Here is a 25,135-nt window from a genome sequence, read left to right as displayed (position 1 = left end):
AAAAGAGTTAGAAACATCAACATCCGAAGCTGCACATCACTATTTATTCAGTCAAGCTTTAGAATTAAAAATAACTTGTAATTCATAATTGTTTAAAAACATTCAATAAGAATAAAAGATTGCATTTTTTTAAAAATATTTGTCCTCTCAGACCAGGATTCAGTCAGCAAAGCTACAGGGACAAGGCAGTGTCAAGATAAAGTACAGTACTCAAAGAAAACCATGTGCCAACATGTAATCATAGGACAGTAGCATGAATGAAATGAATGAAATATTTTTAGATAGTCACCTAACGTCAGGGTTCTTCTGACATCCTGACTGTTCGGGAAATGTTTTTCCCCGTTACTTTTATGTTGCTGGCAAATCTTTTGGATTTGGGGGCTAAGAGGATTCGGGACTAAACACTGATGTTTATATATATCCATGATCGCCACTGATTCTTCTATTGTGGTTCAGCTAAATTAAGGAGATAAGGCACTTAGGCTGTAGTTGATAAGATTTAACCTCTAAAGAAATGGTGTATAAACTACACATTGTAACAAGAATTTAAAAATGTACATACGATGATTAAAAAAATAACTATATTCTTCTTCTTAGAAAAGCATCTATTCAGTGGATATCTCCAATATTTCCAAGTATTTAATTTTTTAATTTATAATTATTTTTATTTCTAATTGCATTTGAACCACCGAAAACAGGAGACTGTTTATACAAATGGCTGTGATTCTTTAGTAGTTAATGCAATCTATGTAAATGACTGCACAAATTTCAGTAGAGCATACACTTTGAGTCCATATTTATCACATGACCACAATTTCAATAGGTTATGGTACACAGAAAAAAACTGGATTTATCTCAGTGTCCAAAGATTTATGGATATTATTTTATAAAGTGATTAAAATTTTGTGAAGATTTTGTTTAGAGCACAGAAATGAGCATAAGATCTGAATGCCATCAGTGTCCACACCATCAAACAATTATCAATTTATTTTTCAATCAAATGTATTCAGATAAGTTCTGTAGTTGACCGTTATTGAAGTGGGTAATTTAACTGGATCTTTTCTTGATAGGATGAAGAAATCCAGATGAAGAAACTCAATCACTGACATGTCCACAATCATCATATCTGTATTTCCCAATCCATCGCCACTCTGAGGTTTACACTGTTCACAGTCAGCTTGCAGCAGGTTTCCATGTACTGAAATGCAGCTGAAATGTCCTTAGCACCTGGTGATAAAAGGAAAACGGTGATGCTTTACCTTTTTAGAGTTTTTTTTAAATCGATACACAGATTAGGGAACAAATTCCTCAGATTCCAAATGTTTCTATTACAGCTTTCTTTTCTCCTTTGGAGTAATTAAAGCATACACTCAAACCATCTTTATGGCATGGATTCAACAAGGTTCCTGTGCAATCTGTTACCTATGTAAACTCATTTATATTCCCCGTGTGCTGCCCGGGTTTGTTTTTACTTTTTGGTGAAGTCTGATCAGCTTTAAAGTTTGCCTTTTGTTAAATTATTCAGTCAATGTTGTTCCTCTAACCCTTATACCCCTGTAACCATCACAGATGCTGTCGTCTGAAATGTGCATTTGATAACACAACACATCAATCAATCAATCAATCACTCTTTATTTATAAAGCACTTTTCATACAAAAAATGTAGCACAAAGTGCTTTACATAGTTAAAAGCAGCCCACCCCACCCTCCAACTCACTCCCCACACTCCCATTAACATAAATGATTACACACATATCCCCCCCCCCCCCCTCACACACACGCGCACACTTAAAGAGTAAAAATTGGGCTGGGTTCGCATGAGCCAAGTGAGGAAACACTATAACAGGGAGCCGTCTGCACCGGGTGCCGGTCACAGACCACAGCCTCCAGGCTGGGCACACAGCAGGAGGGAGGCAAAGGAGCCCCCCAGCCAGGCTGAGAGGGTATACTCCTCTGTCATGCCGAGGATACAACTCATTAGACAGGACAGTTTTCCCATTTGCCACAATCCAATTTAAATGAGCTTGGAGACAGAAATTGAAGCAACATTACTAAATATTTAATGTCTTTTTTTCTTTACATGGAAGAAATGTAGCTACTATTTCTGGATGTAGTGAAAGAAAATTGGTGAAACCACTAGCAATAGCAATAGCAACTGGGTTATTTGTCTTTGGACTTGACCAATAGATTATCTGAGTATTTTATTGCTATTATTGATTTCACCCTTTCTCACCTATTTGCAATTTTACCTTTAAAAACATACGATTTCTAAGTGTTTGTGCAATCTGGTACCTTTTTATGTACTGTTTTTACCCAATCACAGGATGAGATTTGTGGGGGGAAAACAGAAGACAAACGTAACATTACAACCAGTTTAACATGCCAAAATTAACTCCACTGTGCTATTTAACCTCCATGTTTAATATGAAATTATGTCAAAATGCAACAGCTCAAAATGCTGCTAGTTTTAAAAAATAGATACATATTTTGCTCCAGATTGTTAGATTCCTGTTATAGTTTGTTTTACTGACAGACAGCATCACCTCGCTCTCTTTTACGCACCTCTGCAAATCTCAGGGAAGGAAGTGACCCTGTCCCATAGATCTGATCCTGATATTAGCAGCAGATTTTTGGAGTTTAAAAGTTATTAATTTTGTGAAAATGACCCCCACTGTCAAGTGTTTTACAGCATCATGGGCCGCAAGTTCTAACTTGTGAATTATTCAGTGAGTTACAGTCAGGTTATGACTGATGTTTTTCAACAATTGCACAATCAGCTCTAAAGCCAACAACCCGTCCACATAAGATTTATTTAGAGACGAATTTACAGGGAGGATATTAAACTACAGGATGTCACAGACATCAAAAAGTTGATATAAGAAGGTTTAAATCTCAATTCTGTTATTTATTATTTAATTGTTTTCATAAGGAAACGCTGGTGCATGTTGACTTGTCTATGTCACATTTGCTGTTGTGGAACCAGGATTGCTGAAAGTGAATTTCCAATTTTATTGTTTGTGACTGATTTCAAGATGCAGGGGGGATACTTTTTTCTTCCCACCAGGGAGAGGGAGAGACATGTAGAGTATATTGCTGACCTTTCATCAGTTAATCTAATTAGTTAATGAGTGTTTTTATACTTGCATGAAACAACGTTTTTGTCTTTTGTTGTCCTGCATCTCAACTTTTTGAAACATCAAATATAAAATGAGCAAATGTTGTTTTATCAACTAAAATACTTTAATAACTTAAAAGTGCATTTGCTTTGTTTTTGCTTCTTTGGTTGTTTTTCTAGAATAACCTGGTTTCATTTACTAAAATAATGTGTGTGTGTACCACAGGGAATAAACCTGCAGAACATACATGCAGAGGAATATACGAAACTAAACAGACAACAGGAAGGCAGTAGGAAAGGTCGGGTACTAAATATCGTTTTACTGTTTACAGGCCACAACTTACTTCAGTGGCAATAAAATCCAATTGCATTCAAGGACAATAAAATGCATTCTTAAATTATTTACTGATGTTAAAAACACACATTCCTACACAGATATATCTCAAAAGCCAACCAGAATAACATGACACACAGTAACTGCATGTGTTATTTGACAGTGGTTGTTTAGGAGGCTTGTTCTCTGGAGTCATGCTGGTATAAGTGGGTGTTTCTTTTATTGTGAATGTCAGTTATCCATAAACCTTACATCAATGCCAGATCTCCTTACCTGATGTATGCACAATCACTGCGGACGGTTTGCTCTTGACCCCCAGGATGGTGACCGACTGTATGACTGTATTACAGTCAAACGTTCCTTCTTCACTGGCAGGACTGAGGCAAGCAGCACCAAAAACAGTAAATCATATTGTCACGAGTTATTCTTCTTAAAAATATTTAATGTTATTTTAACATGACAAACAGTCTCTCTTTTTCACACGTGGCATAAAACTGGAGCCCATCTTGGAAGTGTGAATGTGACTCACCGGCAGAGCAGACGGCCTGACAGCATGCTGAACCTGCGCAGACAGAAGACCTTTCTGTCACGGTATCTGAACGAGTGGCCGTCATCCAGGTACAACTCACCATCAGCAGTGCCCTGCGGAGAGAGGAGATTGCAGTTAGGGCTTCACTAATTAAAAGATGCAAATGTCACAATTTGCATAAAAAGCTCCCAGTAGTTGTAGCTTAAAGATTTGGCATAATAAAAACTCAATTTTAATAAGTATTAGTTTACCTTCAAATCTTTGAGCAGGGACTGAAATAAACCTGTATACAGACAGCTTCTACCTTAATTAGCATTGTTGAATACAAAGAGTTTAGACATGTGCAATTTCTTTCCAAAAGGCTGAAATTATATCAGTGAAAAGAGCCAAAGGCAACAAGTTGATACATTACACACAGTCCTGTTCTGAATTTGGTTAATTACATAAAATAATGCATTTAAATAAATCCTTATTAGCCTGCATCTAATTAATTGACTGATATGCACCATGGCACAAGTCTCTGATGAAACACATTGCATAATATTATGAATATGACGTAAACACAGACAGTTTAGCAAACGTGTACATCAGTGAACTAAGAAAATCTTGATTTACATAGACAGTAATTATGAACAAATACATGATCATTATTGATGAAAATGAGTGAATTTGAATAATTGTTCTGTTATTAGTATAACTATGTGAGACTGTAAAATCATGTTTTTAAAATTAAGTTAAATATTAATAGATAACAATGACCGGGAGAACTGAATGAAATAAGTTAAAAAATATATATATTTACAATTTATAAAAATAAAAAAACATTTTAATAAGTAAGTATATTATTTTATTTCCATTCTCTTTTACTCAGGTAACTGTAACTGTAGGTTTTGAATCATGACTGAAAGATATTTATGAATTTCTTACTGAAATAAATAGAACACACTGATTATCTGTTTTTCTAGTAGTCATGATGTATAATCCATTGTAGGTTGTTATGGAAAATTTTGATCAACCACATGGTAAGTGGTATGACTTGTTTCTGCCAATGAAAAAAAACTTTTTTTTGCAAACCATAAGTCAAAATTTTTATTGTCTCACATTTTTGACTTGTTAACTTAACTGTATATTCCAAGTGGTTAAGTTGAAATTTTGAGACAATGACCCCAAATTTTGACTTACGTTTGGCAAAAATGTTTTTTTTTTTAACAGCAGAAACAAGCTTTTATAAAAATTTGGACAAGTACTTGTATAGAGCTTGTGGTCCACAAACGTTTGGCACCCTCTGGTGGAATTGTTTCTATACTAGCATCTGGACCCCAAAGTAAAACCTCAGGAAAAAAACTCAATACATCTGTAACCACTGCAACTGAAACATACTGGAATCAGTATTAGAAAAAAAGGGACAACAAAAAGGCCGTAGATTAAATCTTTGTGTGAAATTCAGAGAGCGAAATTCAGGCTCATGGAAAAAAAATTTGTTTTATCAGTATGGAAGTACGATCCCATCGGTGTAGGATTCCAGTATCCTGCACAAGTTACCTGAGAGTTTAAAGCCACAGTAACAGAGAGGGGGAGCTGCCGAAGCTCAGCAGTGCAGGAGCAACTTCCTACTGATCTGCAAACTACCGAGCCACCGCGCTGGAATACTGGAACCTGAGCAGAGGAAACATCAGAGTCAACTGACAGATAACAGATCATCTGACTTTAAAAAAAATAACACACGTAAAATTGTCGTCTAAACTTACCGTGTCCAGGGTGACAGGAAGACTTAGAGTCCTGCCTCCTTTGTATACCAGTGCAGAATGGATGTCATACCAAATCTAAAACAGACAAAAATGTGAATAACATCCACAATCAAGTGTAACATGACGATATTTAAATATATATAACACAGTACCTCGTCAGATCCAGGAAGTAAGACTTTGATTTCTTGGATGCCTGGTTCAGTTACAGGACAGGCCAGCAGTGCTCCTCCTACATAAAATGAAGGAAAGTTTAACTAAGAAAAAATGAAAGTGCAATAATTCCAGGGTACACAGAGAAATCATGTAAAGATGAAAAGTTTTTATCACCAAGCATGTAATGGCTGTCCACACTGAAGGTGCTCTCTTCTTCTGGGAACTCCACCCACAGAGGTCTGTATAGTTTTAAATTGAATTAGAGGCCACATCCAAGTTAAACTAGCTTTAAAACGAGAGCCTTCTAAAGTGAACATCAATAGCATGATGTTCCCCTGATCTCGTCTCCACAGATGTAATAATGACTTAAGTTAACAGAGCTGTAGTTGCAGCTGCTATATTTGAACAGTAGATAGCACCAGGACTAACCTGAGTGGAGGCAACGCAGACGTGTGAGCCTGGTGAAACAGTGTGTACCAATAGGGCAGCAGACTGTACCTGAGAACAGACAAAATGGACTCTGGATTATGAGATAGTCAGACAATAAGCGTTTCACCAAAAGCAGGAGAAACTAATGAAACATGTATATTTGTATCTTGTCCCTCATGTTGACATTTACTTTAAAGCTACGGTATATACACTATCACCACTAGAGGTCAGTAGGTTACAGACCGAAGTCAACTCTCAATTCAAATGCATACATTTCATTTGAATTGCATCCTAGCTACGGTGGCTGCTGTAGGACAAACATGTTTTAGTCGACCAAGAGACATCAAAAACATTCAATTTAGAGTGTACCCCATAATGGCTGTGGCCAGCTGGTATGTCTCTTGTATTCTTTGTATAAAAAACATTGTTGTACACACTATATTTCAATGTATTTGAATAATATCAACACTTGGCAATACATTAGAAAAGAAAAGAAATATGTGTCAGTAGTCAGGTTGTCAGTCCACTCTTTACCTCAGCTGTCAATGCCGGATGAGAAGCAACCATCTTTATTTACTCGGTAGGAGGCTGTAAAACTTTGTGAAACAGCTTCAATACGAGTTAACAAGTCAGAACATCTCATATCTGTCCGATAACAGCGATACTGAGGTGAGTTGTCGAGGATATCCTGAACTGTTAGCCACTGTTAGCTGCTGTTAGCTGGCATTAGTAAAACTGTCTTTGAACTGGATCTAACATTGTTTTCGATTCACCGAATGTCACATCCCAACAATGTTTTTCACAACCCTAAAGCAGTGGTCCCCAACCTTTTTCGCGCCATGGACTGGTTGAGTGTAAGACAATATTTTCACGGACCAGCCTTTAAGGTGTCGTGGATAAATACAACAAAATAAAATGATACGACCAAGACAAAAACTGTGGTATTTTGTAAATATAATAATAAACTCGAATTCACTGTGTAATTGTGTAACTTTATTAGCAGCGTCCTCCTGAAATGCACTGACAATATTGAGAGTAACATCCTTCTCTCTGCCCCTTAATGCTCTCTGGTCACTATGGTGACGAGTAAATAGTTCTTTCAAAATAAGACACAACTACAACATGGGAAAAGACACAGGGAAACCGAGTTAACGATAAAAACCCAGAGAATCACAAATTTCACACCCGAGCCTCAACTCTCACGGACCGGTACCAGTCCATGGGCCAGGGGTTGGGGACCGCTGCTCTAAAGGTTATGTTCAATCTATACATGGTGTTCAAGTAACCGACACTGACACCTCTCTAATAGTACCTTTGTTGGATTACAGTGCGGATTGCTGCAGTCACCTCGTCCCCAAAAAGCCAGGGTTCCCGACGGTTTGTCACATTTGCAGAGTGACCGCGGAAAAATGGCTGCAGGGCAGCCGCCTGGTACCAGCGCACCAGCAACTCTGGCTCTGGATCCTGGATGAACCCACCAACATCAGCTGAAACACCAAAAACAGAGACTAATGATAAAGAGCAGGACATGACAGTATGCAGTAATATATCCCATATTTACTGAATATATAAGCAACTACTCAACTAGATTTAAGTTAAAAGCTAGTAGAGTGTGTACTTCATTAATATCTCTGCACCTACAAAAGAAAATTACACGTTGGCTGAAAAAGAAGCATTAACGTCTCTGTCTGACTAGTCAATAATAATTCTGTTTAGTGTTTAAATAATTTAATCCATAAACAATAGTGTCCTCACCTCCACAAAACGCTATGCCTGCCAGACTCAGGGACAACACCATTGGAACTGAGATCTTCAGATACTCCCAGTTGGCAACATTATCACCAGTCCACACTGCTCCTGTATCCCAAACAAAGCCAATTACAACAAATGGCACAGTTAAGCATGGATATGCGGAAATATGGAGAGGATGGAAGCATTTTCATTTTCCCATTTAAATAGCTTACCAAGTCTCTGTGACCCTGCAAAGAAAGAGCGCGAGAGGACGAACGGTCTCTCTAAGCCACCCGAACGAGTGATTAGACCCTCCACTGTCGCCATGTGCTGTTAAATAAAAATATTTTTTAAATTATTTTGTTTTTATTATACAGAATGGGCCTGGAGGCTTTACTCTTTAAAAACTGTCTTCACAACTTAACTACTCTGGATGTTGATAGATACTTTTAGAGTTACTTGAAGGACAAAATAACATTTTTCCATCAAGAGAAGAAAAACAGATTTTTTTTGTGCTTAAAGTAACAAAACACATCAGGCCTTCCCTTTAAGAGATTGCTTACCTGGTAAAAACCATACAGGTTGTGTAAATCTCTGTGTTCCCAGTCCCCACAATGCACTGCATCCTTCGGCATCGTCAGCTCTGGGCCGCTGAACACAGATGGTTCATTCATATCGTTCCACACAAACAACGAAGGTGTCGATCCCTGTATCATAAATAAACACCATCACTACCGTGTCTTGAGCAGACAATCTCAGTATTAGGTGGATAAAAAACAAATAATATGAGATGAAATCTTTGTCAAGGACTAAAGCATTAAATTATTTAAGATGCTTTTAAAATGTTTCATTTTATTTCACGGGTACCACAACATAAGGAGAGAACACAGCTTAATTATTCTTCAGCCTTTTGCTGCTCTGCTCTGGTCCTGAGTAGCTTTGCATTATGCATCATTTCTGTTTAAACATGGCTGATCCCTTCTGAGCCTTACTTTGTATTTATCCAAGCCGAAGCATCTGGAGTACCATGCTCGAGTAGCTGAACTGCTGAAATCAAGGTAGGAGGATTCACCTGTAAGGGAAGTTAACATAACTCCATTTACAAAGAAGATGCATATAACAACATCACGCATACACATCAAGTACATACAGTGTCTATTAAAGTGGACCTTGATGCTCATTTATTTTTGGACAGTAGAGTATCTCTGCATGATCCACAGTATAGAAAAATCTTATTTATCCTATTCTGGACCTTGGTGCAGCTAACATGTTAACACAAGTCCAGCATATGTCACATTTGTTAGCATTAAACAGTAGATTTTTTTCCCATTACCTGGCCAGCATGAGCCCTTAAAGATCTGTCCCTCTCTGTCCTTGACAAAATGCCCTCTGTCTCTGGCCTCACAGTAGAGGGACCAAGAAGGATCAACCTTAATGTGTGGATCACTTATAATGACCAGCTGAAGAGATATAACAGTAAACATCTTAACGTATCAAAGTAAAACAATTTCTCTAGATGATGCATGTTTTGCACTGTAAAACTGACCTTCCTGTTTTTCTTCTCCAGGTGCTGCTGCAGCTTGGCTGGTTCAGGGAAATGAACAGGATCCCAGGTAAAGTACCGCTTCCCATCTGTGTGCTCAATGTCCAGCCAGATGACATCGTAAGGAATACTGTGGCGATCAAATCCAGCATCCACAGACTTCACGTCAGCTTCATCAATGTAGTTCCAGCGGCACTGGTGGTACCCGAGGGCAAACAGAGGGGGCAGGGCTTGATATCCTGACACAGGGAGGACAGACAAGTAAAGTTTGAGTCTTTGAGAGCTTAATTTTATTTTTTATTTTTGGGTACCATAATTTCAGAGCCACATTCTCACCTGTCAGCTGAGCATACTGGGCGAAAAGTTGCTGTGGACTGGGCCCAAGCAAAACCATGCAGTCAATCATACCACTTTCTGACAGCCAGTGGACATCAGTCTGAGGATCAGCCCGCCTCCGTTTAACTGGAGGGGTTTCATCCTCCTGTTTGAGACAGAAGGTTACTGAGCAGTAGAAAAGTGTCTTTTTGCTTCATGGTCACTGTAAAATACAGACAGCACAGAAACAAAGGTCACCTGATGGTCAGAGTACTGAATGTTTATAAAAGTCTCAGATGCATTCAGCCAAAATACACCCAGAGTCCTGTCTGGCTTGTGGGCCACCATCAATGGCACAGATCCATACAGTCCGAGACGACTGTACAGTGGATAGGCAAAAACATCCAAGTTGTACAGCCGGTAAGGCTCACCATCTCTGTGAAATGACACACATTTTTTAAAAATTGTCAACTCTCTCTCCTGCCTGCAGGATGCACAGATAAATTACACTCTTACAAATGAAGACACAAACACCATCGCGTGTACCTCGTGTCTCTGAGCTGCAAGTTGTCTGCGTGTTGGGGTAGACCATACACATGCCTGAACCCATGAAGACAGAGGTCTGCTCCAATGCTGCTGGGACCTGAAGGTGCACAACACGTGGCTCTCAGTATAAAGTTTAGAGTACACTCTGTTCCTTGATTATTAAGCTCCATAAATGTACACCTGCCTGTAATTTATGATCATAAAAATGTGAACACAGTACACCAAACTGAGATAGTTGCTGGTAAGATATTCAAGTAGAGGCACAAACCATTAGCCTTGATATCCACAAACTGCTTGAATGTCTCCTTCCATAATGAACTTTTCCGCTCGTCTTGAAGCTGAAATAAAAGCAACAAAGAACAATGGCATTCACAGACCTGATTAAGCTTCAAAATTAAGCTGCAGTTTCAGATGTGCTTCTATTTTCTTACCTCGCTACCGTGACATGTAGCCGCGCAGAAGAATACAAAAAGAAAAGAAATGCAGTCAGCTATATGATATAAACAAATTCTTCTGCACATCTATTTCTTGCAAATCTCACCTGGGTCGATGCTGCAGTCTCTCGAACCACAGTTTGTCCTTAGAGTTGAATGTGACCATCACTTCCTGCTCACACAGGATCTCCAGTCGGAAAGGAGAATGCCACACACGGAGCTGATAACGTCCGAAAGACCAAGAAAACGTGACTGAGTCCTTAGTCTGTTTCTCCACTCTTAATCTACCAAAGGATGAGGGGTAAAGGTCAACTAATTTCCAGTTGCAGCAATCCTACAAGTTAAACCTAGATCTATAAACTTGTCTTTTATTGATATGAACAATTAATAATTTCTGTCACAACCGCAGAAGTTCTTAGGCTGTCAGAAATACTAAAGGGGACTGGATTTTAAAGAAGTGCTGGTGTAAGATGACATCATAATATAAAAATGATACATCGCTTACTGTTCACATTGTGGTTCCCCAGATAACACATCTGGAACTCGATAGCGTGCCTTAATAGGCTGGAATTCATCTATTGTTATCCTTACAATGCCGGGTTTGGACGGGGACAAAGAAAGAAGCAGCCTGGTCTGTGAAAAGAGTAAGCTTATAAAAAAATCCCCTCCTCTTTAATTATCATTCACAATTTTGGGCATAATCAAAGGTCAAAACATTGATCTGTGCAGTCTAAATGATGTTTAAACTTGATTAAAGAAACTTTTTAAAAGTAACACTAACCTGCGAGTCTCCTTCCAGCAATTCAAAACATGCCCCCTTCTCTGTGAGCACCATAGTGTCCAAAAGAGCCCGATGCTGCATGTTTGCACCCTGGATCTGCCGCCTTAAAAGCAAGCGAAAATAAAAGTCAGTGGTGAGATTAAAATACTTTTCAATTTTAGAGAGGTTTTAGAGTTAGAACAGATTATACTTAGAAAATTCATCTCTTTGTATTTGAGCCACACTCCAAATTCATTCTAGTAAGCTACCTTTTAAAAACAGTTTAAACATTTCTGTTTATTCAATAAATTCAATTGTTTATATCAATTAAGTTATTATTAATCTCCAGCTCTCTTTCACAAGTCCAACAAAACACAATAAAATCACTTTAACTCTGAGGATGTCCAACACACCTATAAAAAGCAACATCACCGCTCTTCTTGAACTTGCCTTCCCCCTCAACATTAGGGATAACACTATAAGAGAAGCAAAAATAAAGTGAAATACACACACTTATACACGTAGACCAAGGTGTTCAAGACAATTGGGGCATGGAAAGCACCAAGTATCAAAAATGGTGGTTAAACTGTAACCTGACTGCACACATATATAAAAGTCAAAAACTTCCCATCATTCAAATATTGCCAAGCACCTTTCAGTGACCTAAACAACAGCTGCCATGTATTTGATAATAACTACACAGTAACTACATGATTGTCCTACTTTATGTTGCTTTCTTCATATAGGTTCATTGTGAAATGTCAAAGGTCAACATAAGAGGGTGGTCTTTGCAACAGAGCGGCTGGAAAGAGCATGTTTATATACCCATATGTCTGTACCTAGCAAGGGTTTGGCTCACTTCCGCCATTTAACGCAAAGATAAGACAAAACCTTCGGTCCTTCACAGTCGGGGTGGTCTCCGTGTTTTAGCACAGCTACATTTGTTTTCTGTTTAAACCAGGAAGAGCTTCCTGACAGTTTCAAATCGGGAAACAACACGTAGAGAAAAATCTGTCTCAAGATACCGCTACGTACGTCAACCTTCATTTCCGGTTTGGATTTCCAAAATAAACCCCCACTGAAGCGAACAGGCCTCTCTTCCTGGAGTTATTTACAATGTGGTTTATGTTATTTTTCACAGGTAAAAATAATAATAAATAATAACAATAATTGAAAAATACAATTATTTAAAGACAAAAAAGAAGGCAGAAATTTAATGTAATGTAATGTTTTTAAATCTTGTGCTTACAATGTTAATTTTATTGATTAAAGATTGATTATTAAAGTATTTATAATTGTTATTTTACAAGTCGCGATGGACGTCTTCCAAATATACCCGCCAAGTTATCCCAAGGTTGTGGTGCATGTTAGAATAAAGCTTATTTATCCAGCTCTGTTGGTAGGAGAATACTAAATAATGCATATGAATAAGAAATTCATTATTATCCAACAATTTCTGTGGTATCATAGTTACATTTTTTTTTATATATATATATAATTGAATTAGTTTTGGGAGTTTCATTCATTTGTGTTTTTAAATGAGAAGACTGTAATCACATTTTAATAGTATGCTGAATGGTAACTGTAAAATACCATATCACCTAAATTTGGCTTTTCATCTACATTTACAACTTAAATCAAAATTATTATAAAAATTATTTCTTTTTAAGTAAGGGAAAAAGTTAATTAAAGGTAAACAAGATCTGTAGTCATTTTTAACTAATTATAATTGTATAATTATTCATACTTTTCGACATATTTTTAATTTCTGTAGCTTTCTTACACTATATTTTTCTATTATTTTTCTATTATGTGTATGTAATGTGTAAATTGCAAATATTGTTTGTGCATTGTGGATGTGAAAGGCCAGTGAGGAACAAGAAATTAATGGAAATTAACTTTAACTCTATGTGCACATGAGTGTCATGCTCTGCATTGGAACGTTGCATTGTCCTGTCAAAATAATCAAATTGAAATTCCATATTTTTACAAAACCTTTTGTTAGCGTTGTAGATAGTTTATAATGATCGGTAGTTGCCTGCCCCTCTGTCAGGCATATAGAAGGAGATGGTTTCCGCTCTCACTGTATTCGGTGTTATGTTGCACTCTTGTGGCGACCGCGGTAACTACAGGGAGAACAACCCGGAGCTGGATGCGGACACGAGCCTGCTGACCTGGAGTAGATGCACAAAAAGATGTCATATGATCAGGTGCATTGGTTGTGTTTGCTGTTTTTTGCCTTGGTTTTCCGTCCTGGGACAGCGGCAGAGGTTTCCGTATGGAGCATGGACATCAACTCGGTCAGTGTCTTTAACATATGTGTCTTTACCATTATTACATAGTCTCTAAGCTAAGTCTTCCATGGTAGCTGTTAGCCGAAGAAGCTAACTAGCCCCCTCTTTCTACCTGGCGCAAACACTGTCGTTTTGCTTTGACAGCTCTTGTTTGGATAGTCTGACACGACAAGTCGCTTATTCGCTTATTACCCCGCTTTTAAACCACAGATTTTCGTTTCATTAACGCTACTATTTCTGTCTGGACATTCAAAAGGTGATATTTTTCTCAGTTCCATTGTGTAAAAGCAGGTGGTGTCATGTTACAGCTTCGTTTGCATCTGTGTTACACAGGAAAAGTAATTCTAGTTTAGAAATTGATGGCTCAGCCGGTGATATTACCTCACTAAATTCAAGGTGAGCTAAAGGTGCTCCCGCGTGACGTGGATAGGCGATGATATGTGGAAAAAATACGTGTTGCATCATGTTATAAAGCTTAGGTAGATATAGTGGTGTCTTGGTATTTCTTCATATGTTGCTCTGGGTCCAGACCGTTTCTGTTCCAAGGAGCCAGACTGTCATTTTTTAAGTGGTGTTAAGTAATAGTTTTTCACGCTATCTGGAGGGCTTCAAAGGTGTTTCTTAGGACATTGCCTACTTTTTAAAAACTAATTTTCCTTTGGTTCAAATCATCATAAATGTGTAAGGAGGAGATATAACAGTGAGTGTCTACAGCCATATGTAAAACACAGTGGAGGCAAATGACATTGGTACACTCAGCGATGGATGGGCCTCCCCAAAGAAGAAGAGCTTTGGAAGAAGCCTGGAGAACTATCCCTGAAGACTACTTAAAGATAGAAAGTTTCTCTTAGAGAGTTTAGATTGTGTTAAAGGATAAATATGTTCAGACCAAATATTGATTGATTAGTAATGTGCACACTTCTGTTTTTCCATTATATGCTGTATTTCCATATATGTTTGCATGTGTCAGTAAACCGCTGTACCTATTTTGTTATATATAATTTTAATATGACAGGTATTTAAAAAAAAAAAAATTCAGGAAAAGATTATTAAAATTGTGCTATCACATAATTTGTCTAGCACAGCAGCTGGAGCACCATTGTTTCCAGTACTCAGCACTGTATGCATCACACATGAGAAGATGGTGGTCCATAAAGCCACGTCTTTATGTGTAAATTGTACATTCTTTCTGAACACAGTTCAAAGGAATCTGCAGAAGTGACACATACAGTGATCGCTGATGAGCTGCTGACTGATGTGTCTCTGTTGGGTTTCAGACGCAGGATGCTGTTTTTCGGAAGACCCTGTATGCCAACACCACCATCTTCATGAAGTGTAAGTAGCCTACGTTCTCTAAGGTGTAGATGGCCAGGACTGTGGATGTGAGGATTCACACATTACTGTTGACTGGATGGCATTGTTGTGCTGTGATTTACATCCCCCACAGTGTGTTTATGGCTCTAACTGGTATCCAGACATTGCAGATAAGTTGGATGCCCTGCAGCCTTCAAACAGAATATCTAGAGACTAAAAGCAAAATGTCAGTGTTTAAAATGATGAATACTCTTTGAAAGAGTCTTATCTCCACAGTACAGATTGTACTGTGGTATAAATTTCTCTTCTGTTTGTAGAACTCATTGCTGGCATTCCTCTAAGGAAAATTAGACACTGACCTAGAATAGAACCTGGAATACTTTGAACTCCACTGACAAGTATTTGCTTGTCTGAATCAGCTAGTGGATTCTAAGTGTTGATATGTTCTTCTTTCTTCTATTTTTCAGTCCAGGGTGACTCAAGGCGGTGTAACAAAAGCTTCGCCTTCAACATCAGTTGGTACCTGCGCTCCTCTGTTTGCTATAATGAGGTCTTTAACACACCAGTGAGTATACACTAGTGAGTCTTTGAGTAAAGAAAACAAAGATATACTTTGGATAAATTTTGGTTTATCAACTTTTTTTCAGGATTTAGATATATTGTGCATCAACTGTTTGTCAGTCAGAGTAGCTGCTGTTTCCTTCCTGAAGCGATTTCTTGGCCTTGGCCTCAACTTCCATCTGGCTCCTTGTCCAAGGGCTTCTCAGACTCAGCTGCAGTTTGCTTTGTTGCTGTCAGACTTTAAGTGAGGGTCACAAACAAGGATACGTGGAGGTCACCTGTAGCACAAAGGAGACTTTGAAGTCAGATTTGATTTGTAAGGTTTGGTTCCTTTCAAGCTTGAACGTCTCTTCCAAGAAAATGCAAAGCTGGAAGGAAAGTAGTGCAAGTCCAAAGCAGTTTTACACCAGGAAGGAAATTCACTGCAATAAACAAACTTTACATTTTTCATTTCATCCATCCATTTTCTGGGCCACCTCCTCCAGCTCCTTCAGAGGCATTCATCCAGCAGAAAGATGTAATATCTCTCTATGTCCTGGATCTTCCTCTCAGTATAATATCCCTGAAACACCTCATCTGGCTTCTTTTAATGTGGAGTGATAGCTGCTCCAACCTGAGCCCCTCCTGAATGACTGAGCTCATTCCCCGTGAAGGAAGCTTATTTCCCACTTTTGTGTCTGCCTAATTTACCCAGAGTTCATAGCCAAATGTCTTGGCAGGAATGTAGACCAACAGCATTGGTTTCATGCTTCATGCCAATAGAGCAACTGCAAAAAGCACAGACAAAATCCTGAGACCACCGAACCCTCCACCCTTTACCCCTTCTCTGCGCCTAGAAGTGCTGTTCATTTAAGCTGAAAAGAATTGGCTTTACATCCATCCATCTTCCGTTTATCTAGTTCAGGTTTGTGGTGGGCTGGAGCCTAATCCTACACCCTGACCCAGTTGCCAATCTATCACAAGGCACTTCAAATTTTTATTAAATAAAAAAGATCTAAATGAAATGAATACCTTCAGATTTAGTCAGTTTTACTGTGTGGGTTTGATGTGACGCATGAACACACTTCTGTTTTGTAAGAGAAAAAATAAACCCTGTTTGTGATTTGGATGTTTGGATCTTACAAAAAATGTATTTACTATCTGAAATACTTTGGGCCCTTGAAATTAGGTTCCACTTACTTGCCTGTGTTTGCACTATTCAATGAGTCCTGTGAAGGCTGGTGCTTTTGTCTTTGTGATTCAGCATTATTTAGCTGGTGTGTAAAATATTGTCATATGCATATTAATGGTCATTTTTATATGGTGTCAAATATTTAGCAAAATGTGTTGAAATACAGTAAACTCAGTTACTGCTGTGATTGTCAGGTATCATTGCAATAACATCCTGTCTGTTCATTATAATAAACATAACATAAAGTACATGTTATAACACACTGTTTTGCAGGACAACAAAGCAAGGAACATGTTTGGCATGGAGCACATGCTGAAAGATGGCTGGAGTGGCTTCTACAGTCAGGGCTACATGTACTTTGACAACTGCTCCTCTCTCTTGCTACCAAAGGTCAGTGACAACGATACTGTCCTAGATCACTGTAGATGGCACATAAACTCATTTATTATGTGTGTGTAATAGTCCAGTTTCTGTGCAGCAGTTATCCAATACTGATGTAAGTCCGTTTTTAAACATGTGAAACTGCTCTTTCAGAGATTTCCTGCATACACTATATTATATATGCATATCTATTCATGTGTATTTGTTTACTTTGGCCTTTGTTTTAGGTCTATTACCCAGACTTCAACCCTTATCAGCCACTGACTAGCCCAAAGGTGCGTGATCGACACTGATCTTTAGACGCTTATTATAATTTTTCATTGTTCTTATCAGAATAGCCCTAAAACTACTTTTTTTCTCTTAGAGTGACCCATCCAATCAGAGCTTCTTTTGGTCTGAAAAACCGGTAAGACATTACAACAGTGAATAAACGTTATATTTTTAATTTTTGGAGGAAAGTTTTAATCCTTTCTGGGGGTATTTTATATTCCAGTGCTCATGGGAACAAGTGTAATAATGATAATCCTTTATTGTCATTATACCAAAAGTACAACAAAATTATATGCTGTCTCATTCAATGCAAAGAAATAAATCTATAAAAAGTATAAGAAATTGCTTCATTCATCAGATTTAAAAGTCTAAATCTTCTTTTTTAGGATATCAGTGCAGTGGCCAAAGCTTGGGAAGACAGTCCCTATCTGTTCATAGTGAAGGTGCAGCCTTTGTTTCGTGGCGCTGATGATGAAGCTGAGGGAGGAGAGCAGTCCAGCTTTACTTTTTCAAGTGAGAAACAACCATTTTGCATAAAGAGCTTTAGAATCATATTTGTTTAAACAATAACGCACCTTTCTTTATTTCCCAGTGAAAGTGGAGATGAAAGGTCCACATGAGTACTCCTCTCCAGCAGACTGGCCTCTCATGATGGTATAAATCCTCATTTTCTGTAATATTTAATTGCTATATCTAGGAGTAAAGGGAGTTGATGAATTCAGACATGTAAAATCTTTCACCATAGCACTGGAACCTGAGTGTATAGCTTACTTATTATCGATGACAAAGCTGAGACTGTCTCCCACTCTTGCGCCCATCACAGTTCTTCATGGTCATGTGCATTGTTTACGTGCTGTTTGGGGTTCTCTGGCTCTTCTGGTGCGCCTGTTATTGGAGGGATCTGCTGCGGATCCAGTTCTGGATTGGTGCCGTCATTATCCTCGGCATGCTGGAGAAAGCGGTTTTCTACTCTGAATACCAAAGCATCCATTACAAAGGAGACTACGGTTGGCAGATTTTCCACGCTCGCTTGTTTGTGGTATAAGTTTGTTTGGTTTTGGTTTTTCCTTTTCATATTTTGGCATCTGTTTTTCTCTTTGTATTATTTTTTTGCAGTGCTAGGGGCTGTGATTTTTGCAGAGTTGCTCTCTGCACTCAAAAGATCTCTGGCTCGAATCCTGGTCCTCATTGTAAGCCTTGGCTATGGCATAGTCAAGTGAGTTGATTCCTGAAAGGTTACCTGATTGTATATAGTCTCTAGTGGATAACCCACTGCTGTTACTTGTTTTAAACAAGCTCTTAGTATTAATGCATTGTTTTATTCTCCCTTCTGCTTAGGCCCAGGTTGGGCACCACCGTACATCGGCTAGTAGCTGTTGGAATTTTTTACCTTCTCTTCTCCTCAGTAGAAGGTGTGCTGCGAGTAACTGGTGTAAGTGTCTAATATTGATAAGAAGCAGATGCAAGTCTTTATCTTGCAGTCACCCTTAAGAATAGAAATCAGTTGTTAGCTAAATATTTATTGTGTGGCAGCTTTCAAAACCAAGACTACAAAATACTTTTTTATACAAGGATTATAAGAACAGTCACACATACATATTCTTTTTTTAAATAAATAAATCATGCCCTAAATAAATAAAATACATTTGAACAAAGGTTGATTTAAAATGTCCTTTGAAGGCATACTCTCTGCTGATTAGGACACCCTTTATACTTCACTTCTAGGACCACATATTAAGTTTCAGTGGCCTCACATTAATTGTATCCAGGCAAGTGAAATGAACCCACTGCAGTTCAGTTAGTACACATTATTTGTTGCAGCCTCTGGAGGGTGATTGAAGCTGATGGCTGTGATGTATTTTTGCATAAAAATGTGGCCTGGTGCAGCAGGGAAGGCGCTCTCTATATATAAATTTGATTTGAGTGCAGGAGACCATAGAGAGGGAAGGTTACACAGGGATTCTGTCTCTGGGAGGCAGACAAGTGATCATGATAGAGAATGAGAAATTTGATCTATGAGTAATTTTTCGAAAGAAGCTAAAGACACAGGAGCGAGTTCAGCAAACGCAATTTAAACGTGAGATAAGAAAGACAGCAAGGAGAATGAAGTTGATTAGAATGTGTTTTGTAATCTTAACACAAGCTCATGTTTACCCAACACTTTCATAGCATGTACACGTCACCTTTCTTCTTTTGTGCTCGAGGTGATCATATTTAAATAAGATGCCGGAGTGCCAAATCCTCACCTAACGGTTGCAAACTTGTGCAGCAGTCTGTATCCCCAGGCATAGATACTTCCTAAGTTTCACTTGCCAGAGCACAGACTTCTTGGATGAGCTGTTAGTACAGTTAACCATGCAGAAAACCACATTAAAAACATAATTAAATGCTCTGAAAGTCACCATAAATACCACTACAGTTGAGTGTTCGAGTTCAGTGACTGTCAATTAACACAGATGAAGCCTAGCAGAAAGTGTCAGCTACATCTGTCTGTCAGATAAAGCAGCCACACCCATAATAATGCACGACTCAGGTGAAACAGGTGAGTTATAAAAAGAGCATTTTCACATGAGTTTAGTCAGAACTTCATAGATATGAAACAGAAATTCCTCCACCAGTAGTGACGTAATTGCTGCAGGATGGAGATTTGACTGCAAAAATCACATAGGTGCTCACTAACCAGAGTACCAGCAGCTCAGTTGAGTCCATTATTGCAAAGAGATGTCCTGCAGACAAATTTGGCTTATCGCTACAGACTGATTCAGATTGATTGCCTTGTGTTGGATATCTGACAGCATTTATATGCAAATTTTCACTGATCTGAGTGTTTACGGTCAGTTTGGTCACGCCAACAAAACTTTTTGCAGTCATTCTCCAGGAGCAAAAAGATTCTACCAAATCACTGGGCTACAGCAGATCTTTTCTTTTGAAAGGAGATTGACTAGTTTTTGGAGTCGGCCTCAAGTGGACATTAAAGGAACTACACTGCTGGTTTAATTCTTTAGTTGCTTGATTCACAGTCAGTCTTTGCTCTATTTTGTGCTCTAAGTTTTCAACAGAGCTTCTTCTGAAATGTGTCTCTTGTCATCTTCCTACAGGGCTTCTACGGGACTGTTGCCCTTGTGGCTAATCTCAGCCTTTCCCTCATTGACTCCTGTGTCATGTGGTGGATATCCTTTAATCAACTAGCCTGATGACTGCTCAGGTGTCACTGTGATTTGTATTATCACAAGCACTGCACATATAGGCATTTGATTGTATTTATTTAGAAGCTGTCCATAGACAGTGTTTTCCTTAATTTGCATTTACATTTTCATCAGCTTGTCTCAAACCACTCGTCTCCTCAAGCTCCGCAGAAATATAGTGAAGCTCTCGTTATATCAGCACTTCACTAAAACGCTCATCTTCTCTGTTGTCGGTGAGTTACAGCTGTACTGGGGTCTGCTTAGCTTCCACGTTTCCATCAGTCAAAAGATTACCGTAAACTATGAAGCCAATTATGAAATGGTAGAAATGTGCTGCACTTGCTCCTCTGTAAGATGTGGTCAGACTTGGAAAATATGTTTTATTGTGGAGGGTGCTGGAAGCTGGTGAGCTAAGCTAAACATGTAAACCTACTTCTGTATAAAGGTAATGAAACTAATATAACTTATAAAAAAAATAAGCTAATTTCTCCTAGAAAAACTAGGTTTTTCTATTGATTTACAATACATGACATGTTAATGAGTTATAGTGCTAACTGAGGGCTGATTTTGTCTTCATTAGCCTTTTTGTACTTTATTATCAACTCGTGTGAAATCAGGTTTATTGTTTCCTTCTGTTACCAACTTGTATTTAAGCTCCAGTCTCCTGCTTTGTGTTTACTATGTAGCTGTCAGTGTGGCCAATCTTCATTTAACCCTTTACAAGAAAGGGAATCTGCGTATTTCCATATGTGATAAATATTTTTTGAACACATCTGTTTCATTTAAAAAAAAACAACACATCTCCAGTTTACCAATGCTGTGGCTAGAATTCCCTTCAGGTCAGTTTGTTGTTTGTGTGCTGTAGTTTCTGCGAAACACGTGTATTTTGTTTACAGTCATCTAAATCCTTGGTGTTTATTTTGTGTCCACAGCTTCTATCATATTTATCATCTGGACCACCAAGGTCTTCAAGCTGGTCGACTGTCAGAGGGTCAGTTTGCTTTCTCTTTTGGCTGAGTTATATTTATCTTGTACTGGATTTCACTGCTTTTCCCCTGAAATCTGTCCTTATCCTTTCTGCAGGGTTGGAGGGACTTGTGGGTAGATGATGCATTCTGGCGCCTGCTCTTCTCCACTATTCTTCTGGTCATCATGGTGCTGCTGCGGCCCTCAGCCAACAATCAGAGGTCAGCGTCAGTATGGAGTTTGGGCCAAAGTACCTCTGTGTAAGCTCGCGGTTAACGCGATTCATAAAGGTTTCAGCCTATGTGGTGTTTCCTTTCAGGTTCTCCCATTCCCCTCTGATTGATGATGATGATGAAGAGGAAGAAGCCAAGGAGCCCATGCTGAACGAAGCCTTTGGTACGACATTTGACTCCTCTTGTAATTTAAAGCCCCAGACAAGTGTTTGCCATATTAAACAGTGTTTGAAAAAGAAACTGAATGCTCATTTGTGTTACACAGTTAAGTTTCTTAGAAAAATGTTGGTTTTATTAAACTCTAGTGCTGTGTGTTGGGAGAAAAGGTAAAACAGCTTTTGATAAGCTTGGTTGTGTAAAACAGTTAGTTGCCATAAATGTAGTATCCTGCCGGCTTGTCATCTTGTGCCAGCTGATTCTTTACATTTTGATCAGTTTTGTTTAGGTTCCACAAACAGGATGTTTTTTATCCTATAGTAACAGTGTTTAAGTGTAGAATTGAGGCCAGTAGGCTTGTATAACACAAAAATATAAAACGACAGAAATCACAGAAATGTTTTCCAGCAGTTTGTATCTTCTGTTGTATGCTCTAATAAACCCAAATAATCACAATTTTCCTCACATCCTTTACTGACACTGTCTGAGCTTTGTTAAACCTTGTTTAACCCAATGACACATTCTCAGTCTGTTTGTATAGACGTTAATTGAGAAATTTATAATCATTTAATAGTATCAGAGTAAATGATTTCAACTGCCTTTTCTTGATTTTTCAGAAGGAATGAAGATGAGAGGCGCAAAGCCTGACATTAACGGCTCCCAGAAAATGTTGAGTAAAGAGGTAGGTTGACTTCTGACATTTTCTCTCCTGCGTTATTGTCATGTTTACTTAATTCTGTGTTTCAAAACTGTGCTTTTTGTCAGGATGAAGATCTAAAGTGGGTTGAGGAGAACATTCCTACTACTGTTGCTGATGTGTAAGTAAACTTTTATTTTGGTGAAAAACTGCTACACTAAATGACATTTGGATGGAAATGTGGAAAAGTACTATATTGCTGTTATTCAAGCCATATTCATAGTGTTTGACTAACTCCTGATGTGGGTGGTATATCCATGGCCTCTTTCTCTGTTTTTTTTTTTCTTTTTCCCCTCCATACAGAGCTCTCCCTGTAATGCTAGATGAGGAAGAAGTAAGGAGCCTTTTTACTTTACACATGCTAGTCCCATGATTCTACTCACACTTTAATCTATTTAAAGTCCTGACCTTTTACTATGACATCATTTAACAACCACACTGCTGTGTTTTTTTTTCCAGGAAATCTTGAAAACCAAGATGGAGAGATCCAAAATGGAGTAGAAGACGATCTGAGAGTGAAAAGAGAGGAATTCGACTGAGGCAGCAATGAGTGATCTGATTACCAAAAATGTTGGGGGGATGCATATCTGTTCTTTCTTCAGACACTTTTAAAAAAAAAACCTTTTATTTCACAGGCTTTCGGTAACACTACAGTAAGCTCTTATATTAACGCCATACTGTGCAACCCGGAGTGACTGGGTCGGCTGCTGATGGCATTCTGGGATAAAATACAAGCAGTTATATAGTATAGCATTTATATTTATAACTATTTTATTTGTTGAACAAAATGAAGGAGAAGCTGATTCTGTTACACAAGGCACTAGTTATCGGGAGATTTGTGAAAATTTTCTTTTAGTTTTTTTTGTTTTGTTTTTTTTAAAGACTATTATAAGTATTTAATGAAACATGTGATATCCAGTGCAAGGGATAGATGATCAAAATATTTGACAAAAGCTCCAACCACTTCAGACTGCACAGATAACTCCTGGACGGGTCAGAGTTGTAGGAATGTGAGGTCCTTTTTGGAACACAGTCAGGTATGACTTGTGATGCCTGGCCATCATCAAAGCCAAGATATCAGATGATGCTACAAACGGAAGATAATGAACATAACTGAAAACATTAAAGTAGTTTCATAATAGGATTATATTTAAGCCATTGCAGCATCTTAATCAACAATAGGTTATCTTCAGTGCTGTGCCATATATGTAAAAAAGATGCGTTGTTACATTACATATTTATTTGATCACACGATTTAATATTTAAATGTGCAAGTAACTCTATTGTACAATTAGCCATTTAGCCAGACAGCTAAAAGCAAATGTTTTAATGCTTAACCAACAAATATGTGTGTTTAATTGTTAACACATTATTACTGTAGTGTCTGGCTAACTGGGTCATTTTGAATATCAAAATAGTTAAGCCACTGTTAAAATCTGTCATGTTGATACTTGAAGGATATCACCGTCGTCCAGAAAATAAGCCACATCTGTTGATCTGGGAGCATATAACGATAGTTATGGAGCTATATCAATGCAAGGAATTAACTGTAATAAAACCGTAGGAGGCGTGTTCATTTTGTAGACACATGTCAGATCATTTCTTCAGGATGTCGTCCACACACTGATCAGTTTAAGTGAGTTGAAATTTGACTATATTTAATTGGTTGATAAGTGTAAAAAAAGTAAAATCCTGTTTGTAAGCATTAGTAGTAAAATTAAGCCTGCTTTATTTACATTTTTATGAAAAGTAACTTTTTTTTATAGTTTTGATTTCATATAATAGATCTAGAAACACTAGATATTGCAGTCACCAAAGTGAACACTTTTTTTCTAGCCACTGAATAACGAACCTGGATAGCTGAAAAATATACATGTAATTTAGTGTGTCTATAAAATGTGCTCTCCGACCCCCTCCACCAACAGGTCCAGAGTTTTATTTAGGTTCTCTGTTTACTTTAGTAGCACAGGGGAGTATCATTTCACCATTGTTACAGATTTCTCTGACCCTTTCCCAGCTACGCTCAAAAATAGCCTTATCTGGAATAAATCCTCATCCTTGTGTGATCTACTGCAGTATGTGTGGATAATTTTAAAGTTCTGAACTATGTTTGGTTTTTTTCTATTTGTCTAAATCTTGTTGACAATATTTTATTTCAGAGAGACACTAAAACCCTGTGTCTGGATTTGAGTCTGCATTGTATTGTGAAGCTGATAATATTGTATGGCTTTTTGCGTATGTCCTGCAAATAAATTTATATTGAAAGATGG

General features: G+C 38.1%; 2 protein-coding genes across 2 annotated transcripts; one reads left to right on the top strand and one right to left on the bottom strand.

The window, feature by feature from the left end:
• Positions 1-37: 37 nt before the first annotated feature.
• On the bottom strand, positions 38-12,667 carry ganc (glucosidase, alpha; neutral C). The gene is made up of 25 exons (XM_086275332.1): positions 12,477-12,667; positions 12,051-12,113; positions 11,659-11,761; positions 11,383-11,510; positions 10,985-11,161; positions 10,875-10,878; positions 10,712-10,781; positions 10,444-10,540; positions 10,156-10,333; positions 9,919-10,063; positions 9,586-9,821; positions 9,373-9,499; positions 9,032-9,111; positions 8,603-8,746; positions 8,273-8,369; positions 8,064-8,165; positions 7,621-7,795; positions 6,309-6,377; positions 6,054-6,118; positions 5,879-5,955; positions 5,727-5,801; positions 5,521-5,634; positions 3,979-4,091; positions 3,723-3,826; positions 38-1,227 (listed from the first exon to the last, which is right to left on the bottom strand). The coding sequence occupies exons 1-25, from the start codon at positions 12,503-12,505 to the stop codon at positions 1,121-1,123; spliced, it is 2,679 nt and encodes an 892-aa protein (XP_086131458.1). The 5' UTR covers positions 12,506-12,667; the 3' UTR covers positions 38-1,120.
• A 1,083-nt stretch (positions 12,668-13,750) lies between these two features.
• LOC147306863 (Golgi-pH regulating cation channel-like) lies at positions 13,751-25,134 on the top strand. Its single transcript, XM_086275083.1, has 20 exons — positions 13,751-13,937; positions 15,209-15,266; positions 15,713-15,810; positions 17,251-17,367; positions 17,586-17,633; positions 17,723-17,764; positions 18,015-18,141; positions 18,221-18,282; positions 18,452-18,635; positions 18,745-18,844; positions 18,967-19,060; positions 20,727-20,800; positions 20,940-21,046; positions 21,746-21,804; positions 21,897-22,000; positions 22,099-22,175; positions 22,786-22,850; positions 22,934-22,986; positions 23,169-23,199; positions 23,325-25,134. The coding sequence occupies exons 1-20, from the start codon at positions 13,821-13,823 to the stop codon at positions 23,364-23,366; spliced, it is 1,659 nt and encodes a 552-aa protein (XP_086131209.1). The 5' UTR covers positions 13,751-13,820; the 3' UTR covers positions 23,367-25,134.
• Position 25,135: the final 1 nt, after the last annotated feature.

Source organism: Aulonocara sp. 'chitande type north' Nkhata Bay, linkage group LG19, assembly GCF_057382095.1.
Source record: "Aulonocara sp. 'chitande type north' Nkhata Bay isolate Kocher_YH1m ecotype deep benthic linkage group LG19, A_spYH_male_GT1.1, whole genome shotgun sequence".
Lineage (NCBI taxonomy): Eukaryota > Metazoa > Chordata > Actinopteri > Cichliformes > Cichlidae > Aulonocara > Aulonocara sp. 'chitande type north' Nkhata Bay.
Note: the sequence above shows the minus strand (reverse complement) of the source record. Positions and strands in the feature narration are given on the sequence as shown.

Coding starts and splice junctions, on each gene's coding strand:
- ganc (XM_086275332.1), bottom strand. CDS start 12,505: ATGGCGGAAGTGAGCCAAACCCTTGCTAG. Junction 8,747..9,031: donor TCGGCTTGGATAAATACAAA/GTAAGGCTCAGA, acceptor TTTATGATACAG/GGATCGACACCTTCGTTGTT. Junction 6,119..6,308: donor TCTGCGTTGCCTCCACTCAG/GTTAGTCCTGGT, acceptor AAAACTATACAG/ACCTCTGTGGGTGGAGTTCC.
- LOC147306863 (XM_086275083.1), top strand. CDS start 13,821: ATGCACAAAAAGATGTCATATGATCAGGTGCATTGGTTGTGTTTGCTG. Junction 15,267..15,712: donor CACCACCATCTTCATGAAGT/GTAAGTAGCCTA, acceptor TCTATTTTTCAG/TCCAGGGTGACTCAAGGCGG. Junction 21,047..21,745: donor GCTCATCTTCTCTGTTGTCG/GTGAGTTACAGC, acceptor TTGTGTCCACAG/CTTCTATCATATTTATCATC.